Source organism: Glycine max, chromosome 19 (assembly GCF_000004515.6).
Source record: "Glycine max cultivar Williams 82 chromosome 19, Glycine_max_v4.0, whole genome shotgun sequence".
NCBI lineage: Eukaryota > Viridiplantae > Streptophyta > Magnoliopsida > Fabales > Fabaceae > Glycine > Glycine max.
In genome coordinates this window covers 40,585,239-40,593,669 of record NC_038255.2, presented here as the reverse complement: position 1 = coordinate 40,593,669, position 8,431 = coordinate 40,585,239, and the positions used below count along the sequence as shown (strand labels likewise).

The window sequence follows — 8,431 nt, the reverse complement described above, 5'->3', positions numbered from 1 at the left end:
ATTGGTTTGTGGGTATATATAACTATATATCTAGAAATTCTCTTTAAAAATCAATTTTCTAATATATATTACCCAAACAAAAATCAAAAGTTACTTCAAAATCAATTATATAAAATCATATTAATCTAAAATCATTTTGATTTAAAATCAATTTTATCAAGCTCCTCCAAACACGCACTAACACTAACAGTAACATACAATAGCAAACACAAGCCCCACCCTGAATTCTTCTGCACCCTATTTCACATCACTCAATGCTTATGCCTCGTATCTCAAGGTTGTCCAGCTTCTTGGGTCTCCTATAATACTTCAACATTAGAGAGCAGCACACAACACTGACAGAAGATGCAGCCATGGCAGCCCCAGCAATCCATGGTGGCAACCGAAATTGTGTAGAAGGAAAAAGAGCTCCAGCAGCAATTGGAATGCCAAGTAGATTATAGCCCAAAGCCCATATGTAGTTGAGGCGGATACGAGAAAACGTTTTTCTGGAAAGATCAATGGCAGTTATGACATCCTCCAAGTTGCTCTTCATTAGGACAATATCAGCAGCCTCAATAGCAATGTCTGTACCAGCACCAATTGCCATTCCTACATCTGCTGCCACAAGTGCTGGTGAGTCATTGATACCATCCCCCACCATAGCCACCCTGCACCCAGAAGCCTAACAAAAAAAGGGTACTCAATATGTTAACCACAGGTAATATATGTTAGAGATGTAGGATTAAGTATGAGTTTAATTTATATACACTTTCAGTGTAAAATATTAGACATCTAATCAGAATTTCGCTTACTATTGGATGAAGATTGAACAACACGTTGCTTAAAGTATTATCTACAATTTTAGAAGCACAATTTTAAATAATGTACCTGCAAGTCCTTGACTTTCTCTGCTTTCTGATCTGGTTTGGCCTCAGCAATAACTGTTTCAATTCCAACTTCCCTTGCTATAGAATTGGCAGTTCCCCAATTGTCCCCAGTCACCATGATGCTCCTAATTTTCATAGACTTGAGAATGGAAATGACTTCTTGTGCAGCTGGTTTCAATGGATCAGATACTGCTAAAACCCCAACTACTTCCCTATTAATAGACACTATAATTCCAGTTTGAGCCATTGCTTCTGCTTCTGCAAGCATCTCTTCAGCATCGATGGGAAGTGCAACATTGTGGTCTTCCATCAAGCTCTTGTTACCCACAAGTATTTCCTTGTTTCTAACCATGGCCTTAACTCCATGTCCAGCAATGGACACAAAATCCCGTGCCTCTGGCCAAATGGGGTTCTCATCATCTCTCAGTTTTTTGGCATACTCAACTATGGCCTTAGCCAGTGGATGCTCACTATTCACCTGACATAGCCAATTATACAACGAAATTTATTCACAATTATTCATGAATAACTTTATAAGCATGCGAAACTCAATAATAGAATGCCTACCTCAGCTGCAGCCACAAGTTCATAGAATTCCCGGAGTACCATATTTGTCAACAACTTTGTATTTACTACCACAGGCTTCCCGATTGTGAGAGTACCTGTTTTGTCAAATACAACACAGTTCACCTACAAGACAAACCACCACAAACAGATTCAAATGTTGTGTGTGTATATACATACAACTTTTCTTTCATAAGCACAAAAGGTAAGTTGTGTGCCTATGACAAGCTAAGCTAGTCCATGTTAGTTTCACCAACATTTACAAAGCAAATCCTGAATTTAAGGAGCTATATATGTTAGTTGTCAAATGCTGACCTTATGTGTATTTTCTAATGCTTGACCTCCTTTGATAAGTATTCCCTGAGATGCACCTACTCCAGTGCCAACCATAACAGCAGTTGGCGTTGCTAAACCTAAAGCACATGGACAAGCTATGACCATGACAGAAATCCCAAACTGCAAAGCAAGCTGAAAGCTATCCATGGAAGATGGTATCCAAGACTTGGGGTAAGCATGAAATCTTCCAGCTAAAAACCATGCAAGCCAAGTTGAAAATGAGATTAAAATAACCTGCACAAAGAAAACCCTTCAAAAGTAAGTACTATATATATAAACATAAGGATTCAATTAAAAAAAATGTCTTGAAGACATGAATCAAATAAAAAAATAATTTTAAAAAGCGTATGTTATATAATTAACTACCAGAGGCACAAAGTATTTAGAAATGCGGTCAGCAAACTTCTGCACAGGAGCCTTGGCCATCTGTGCTGACTCAACAAGTCTAACAATCTGAGAAAGAGCACTCTCTGATCCAACCCAGGTAGCCTTAACATGCAACACTCCATTCTCATTCACAGTTCCTCCAATAACAGTTTCACCTTTCCTCTTAGCCACAGGACGTGCCTCACCTGTAATCATGCTCTCATTCACGTGGCTCTGACCCCAAATAACAAATCCATCCGCAGCCACCTTTGCACCAGGAATAACTTTAATCACATCATTCTTCTGAATCAGCCTGCTATCAATTTCCTCTTCACCAACAACATTTCCTTCACTGTCCAGGGTCAACAGTATAGCAGTGTCAGGTGTCAAGTTCATGAGCTTGGCAATTGCATTGGACGTCTTGCCCTTGGCCAAAACCTCAAGGTACTTCCCTAGCAAAATAAACGAAATAAGCATAGCACTAGTCTCAAAGAAATCAGTACCCTTGAAACCCTGAGATGTAGCAGCTCTCAGCACAGAATACACTGAGTAAAAGTATGCTGCATTTGTCCCCAAGGCAATCAAAACATCCATGTTGGGAGAGCCAAGGCGTAATGCTTTGTAAGCACCAGAGTAAAACCTCTTCCCTATAATGAACTGCACTGGTGTAGCAAGCACCCATCTTATAATCTCGCCCACTGTAAGCATGTTCACAACTTTAGCATCTACTCCATGCTTAATTCCAGGGATATACATAAGCACCATAGAGGTTAGAAACACAGGAATAGTAAGCACCAAACTCCACAAGAAAGATCTATAGTATTGCCTTATTTCCTCCCTCCTATGACTATTCCTTCTTCCTCCTTCTTCAGGGAAAATCTTAGCCTTGAAACGCCTAGATCCCGTTTCTTCGATCACATTGATGAAATTTCTCGGTCCTGTCAAGTCTGGTTTATAAGAAAGAGATACTTTGTTGAACTCAGGGTGTGTTTCTACACCTTGGACCCCAGGGAGGGCCTGAAGAGAATTTTCAATGAGTCTCATGGAACGACCAGTTCTTATGCCTTCAACTTGAATGTCTATTCTGCTCATGTCTTCGCCTGTGCTTATAAGCGTGGCCTGAAAGCCCGTGTCTTCAACAGCTTCCAAGATTTGGTTGTAGGTAACAACGTTTGGAGTGTAGTGAACTTCAGCTTCCTCAGTTGCAAGAGCCACTTGGGCTTTCACCACTCCTTGGATTGATTGTAGAGCGGATTCGACGGTGGAGGAACACGACGTGCATGTCATGCCTTGGATACGTATGCGGCATATCTGAACAGATGTCTCGTTATCATCTCTGATGAATGTGGCTTGGAATCCAGCATCTTCAATGACCTCACGAATGGTCTCTTCCTAAGAAAGAATTAATGTAATCGACACATCAAGAACAAATGTGAAAAAAAAGCTAACAGTACAAGTGTACAACTACAAATCACTGAATTATTCTTATAAGTTCTACCAAATTAACATGCATGAGTTCGCAACGGTTGTTCAAGATACATATTACCAATATGGGTGATTCTAGTCACGTTGGCAATGAGAGGTGCCATTCAATGCTTTGTCACCTGGGAGGTGTCACTTTGATGTTTGTCACCTTTTCAGGTGGTTTGTCAAAATTGGTGGCGTTACTTTGGACTGCATCATTCTGCGTGATTTTTTTTTTCGTTTTTGAGGCTTGTTTTACTTTGATTTTTAGTGTGATTTGAGGCGCAAGAATGCTACCATTAGTAAACCGACTTGAAAATTAATGAAATAAATATGATTTCATGCAAAAATAACGCATCTAAACAGACAAAATTGAGCTTCAAAACACACTGCTGATAGGAAAAAAAATTATTTTCTACAATACATTTTTTTCAGTTTTTGAGGCTTGTTTTACTTGATTTTTAGTATGATTTGAGGCACGTGAATACTACCATTAGATAGAACAACATGAAAACTAATGGAATCAACATCATTTCATGTAAAAATAACGCATCTAAGCGGATAAAATTGAGTTTCAAAACATCCTGTTGATAGGAAAATCAGAGTAAAATCATGCAGTCCAAAATGGCACCTCCCATTGCCGACATGACGAGAATTACCCATATTGATAATATGTTTCTTGACCAATCTAGATAGAAAAATAATTTTTTAAACTATTTTGGTAAGAAAGCTCAGGATTCATGCGACAAATGTCACTAATCTACGAATGATATGTGAACAACCTATTTTTACAAACACTTAACACATGTTATTTCTCTCTTTTTATTACTACTTATATCTACACTTTTTCCCCTTTCTTTCTCTTTGGTGATGTCAAATGGCATGTCCATACATTATCATTCGAAATATAGGGTTCCGTTCCAAAAAATCAGATAGCATGAATGAGAAAAAAAATTAAGGATTATATTTAAATCTAAAAATACCAGATTCATTTTTAAGAGTGCGACTCTATAAAAAAATCACTAAGTAAATCTATAAAATTATCTTACATCTTTATTGTTGGATTATATTTGGTCAACATCGTCTCATGGTGCCTACAATGAGTGTAGCCCATTAAGTTAAACGTGGATATATGATAATTCTTAGTTAAAGGAATAAAGTTATTCTCTTAGGTACTTAATACAACCGACGGTGTAAGAGGGTCATGAGTTGAAATCCCTCTAGTGATATTCTGGGAGACTGAAGACTTTCTTTGATAAGCAAGATCGATTCCAAGGAGTTGATAGACTTATTATCAATCCTTAAATCAATATAACTTTTGTTCTAATGGCAAACGTTTGATCTAATATAACATTTGACTTGACAAACCAACATTAAAGAAGGGGGCGTAGTATGCAAGGGTGCCCGGAAAAAGGAAAAAAAAGAAGAACAAAACATTGATAAGATAACAACTAGTTAGTACCATATGATTACGCTTGCTAATAGTATATAACTTACGTTAACAAAGGATGGATAGAAGAGGACTTGGGCACGGTTGTTGAGAACATCAACGACGGCTTGGCGAATTCCGGGAAGACGCTTGACGGCTTTCTCGACGGAGGCAGCACAGGCGGAGCAAGTCATTCCGACGACGGAGAAAAGTGCCTTGGACGATACGTTACTGCTTCCTTCTTCTTCTGTCACTCCCTTTGGATATTTCGGCATCGACGGGTAGTGAGGTCGTGGCGATAGGTACCCCGACCCCTCATTGTTACGTAAACAAGCTAAAGCTAAAAACTTGGTCGCCATCTCCAACAACAACAAACCCTAATTAAGATCTTATAATTCCAACTTATTGTATTGTAGTATGCTTTAACCATAAGCACTCCCTCCTCAGTCCTCCCTTTTATGCTAGCTTCATACTAAATTATATTTTTATTTTAATGACGTAAGATTTCATTTGATGTAGACTGAAGTTAAATTAAAATATGATGTGGAATCTGTATTAGTATCTTCTTGCTCATGTCTATTCATATATATATAATTCTTTTACATTAACGTGAAAAATAATTAATTAACCAAGTCTTAAAAATAAGACTAATAATGATATTCTTTCACTTCATTTATTCATTTTTGTTAAAAGAAGAAAGATAAAACTAACGTAATGAGGAATATTTGACTTTGGTTTAACCTTTTACTTAAGGATATTCAAAATCGAACCAACCCAAACGAAAAATCGCAAGCCGCAAAAAAAAAAAATTTGAAATCTAAATCAAATCGCGAGATTTTAGATTAGTTTGATTTTTTTTATAGAAACCCGAGCGGTTTGGTTGGGTTTCAATTTCTAACTGAAAATCCAAATCAAACTGAACCAAACCACATGTTTACATATTATATATTTTTTAAAATTTTTATTTTAGTACGTGTGACATGATCCATTAGGTGTGAATTGCGTTTTAGTTTTACTATTTAGGTTTCATTTATTTCTGTGTTGCATTTCACTTATACACTACTCACTACACAATTCATGATTCACTTATCATTACCCTAAATCCTAATATTCTTCTTCTTCTTTCTACGAGTATCAGGCAGCAACAAACCTCAAAACCCTAACCTTCTTTTTCTTCTTCCTACCTAACAGTGTGCCTCCACATAGTCCACTACACCAGCGGGCCTCCGTTCTGCATCAGCGGCGCATCCTCTAAAAAAAATTATTGTAGGAGAGATTTGCAAAAAATTATGTTTGATTAGTATGTGAAGGTATTTGTATGACATGATGATTTGTTGTTCTAGTTAGAGTTATTTTAAGAAGCATGAATAGATTTGGATTTGGATTTGGATTTGGATGACACATCTTCTTTACATTTTCAATTTAAAGATAATAGTGTTGAGTATTGATTGAGTATTAAAGGAAATATTAATTCTTTGACTGTTTTATTTATTGTTGTAGCAGATTTCTATGAATTACTTGAATTATTTGACTTTTTTATGTTTTTATACTTTATTTTCTTAAGAAATATTTAAATTTACAACATATTAATTTTTATTATGATTATAAACAAGATTTTATAATTTAAAAAAAAATAAAAAAAAACACCCAAATCACACCGTATAGATTGGTTTGGTTTGGATTTTATTTTTTAAAAAATCCAAACCAAATCAAATAGCATGTTAATTTATTGTTTGATTCGAATATAATTTTAACAAAAAAAAAACCACTGTACCGCGAACACCTCTACAGTTTTGCCATACAGAATACGGAGGTGCATACGCCACAAGAAAATGAAACTAAAAGTTATTAATTTAACCGGGTGGACACTGGTTTGCGTAAGACTTCAACTCGCAAATATCATTTTTTATTTATGCAATGCAAACTTCCAAGGATATTAATTATAGGTGTGTCATATGTTACGAATGATTCTTAATAAAATAAAAAGACTTACGAATGATTGGTTTGAAAATTTATCTTTTATTTTTATTTTTATCTATAGAAATATCACCTTATTCTTATTTTTATTTTCAGTAATTTATAAATGAAATAGTGGAAATAATAAAAAAAATGTTTTCATTATTTCTTGTATGATTTTAATAATAAAAAATCAAATAAAGTGACCATTTTACGATTAAATCAAATTCTATGACTTTTTGTTAGTTGATGAACTACGAATATTCATTAAATCGATTTAATAATTAAATACAAAAAATAATAAAAAATCTCACAGTATAAGTTGAAAAGAAAACTTAATATCTTAAAAAAAAGTCATTTGTTAAGATGTGCTAGTTTAGATGTAATTAATTTTATTTTGTTTCTTTTGATTAAATCAAAATATTTTTTTTCATTTTTTTTATTCTTAATTATCTTATAAACATTAAAATTACATACAATGATACAAAGATTATCATGGCGAAGATATTTTAGTTAACTTTTAATTTTTTTATAAATTGAAAATTTTATTTAGTTATTTAATAAATAATTTTTTTTAGTAAATTTTTTTGTAACTTCTAATGTTTTTTAAATACTACTTAAAGTAGTATTTTTTAAAACACTAATTTTTAATTTTATTAAATATTTATAATTTAATAAATTAGTTTTTCTGCTTTAAATTTCTGACTTCTAATTAATTTTTTAGTTTTCAATTAACTGCTAGTTTTGTTAAACTCCAAACACCAATGTATTATTAGAGGAACTAATAATAATTGTTACCCCTATGTTTGGATACAAGGCAAGAATGCAAGGAGAGAAAAAGTTTTTTAGAATTTAATCAATTGCTCTTATTTAATCGAAGATAAAATAATAGAAATAATGGACTTTATAAATAATTTTTTCTTATTCTAAAATATAAATTTCATAAAAAAAATAGACACTTAATTTTATTGAAAATGATATTTGTTTGGGTTAATCCTCCAATGAAAAAAAAATCCTTACTAATCCACAGTTCAATCGTAAAATAAATAAAGTCTGATAAAAAAAATATTTTTGCAAATGATCGAATTTAGGTTTTATCAAAAAAATATATCATATTTTTGTCAAATTTGTTGAGGTTTAAATATAATTTTTATCCTTTTAATTTAATATTTTTTTGTTTTTTTTCTTAAAATAACTGTTTTAATTCCTACAAATTATGTTTATTTTAATCTTCATCTTTCAAATGCTTAAGATAACACTTTGTTACGGTTTAAAACACTAAACACTAGTCTATTGGCACACATAATATGAACTTTCCCATGAAAGCTGGTTGTACAAAGTTTGTTCATACGGGCAGTGTGATTGGGGGAGATTTTGTTTGGTGGACAGAGCCAGCCAGTTTTTCATTAAACATGCATGATTTCAACCGCAGACAATTAGTGCGGAG

General features: G+C 33.8%; 1 protein-coding gene across 1 annotated transcript; it reads right to left on the bottom strand.

Annotated features, from left to right (window-relative positions):
• Positions 1 to 220: 220 nt before the first annotated feature.
• LOC100789164 (probable copper-transporting ATPase HMA5) lies at positions 221 to 5,415 on the bottom strand. Its single transcript, XM_041012536.1, has 6 exons — positions 5,093 to 5,415; positions 2,136 to 3,523; positions 1,749 to 2,003; positions 1,437 to 1,559; positions 871 to 1,347; positions 221 to 664 (listed from the first exon to the last, which is right to left on the bottom strand). Exons 1-6 carry the CDS (start codon positions 5,385 to 5,387, stop codon positions 248 to 250), a joined length of 2,955 nt encoding a protein of 984 aa, XP_040868470.1. The 5' UTR covers positions 5,388 to 5,415; the 3' UTR covers positions 221 to 247.
• Positions 5,416 to 8,431: the final 3,016 nt, after the last annotated feature.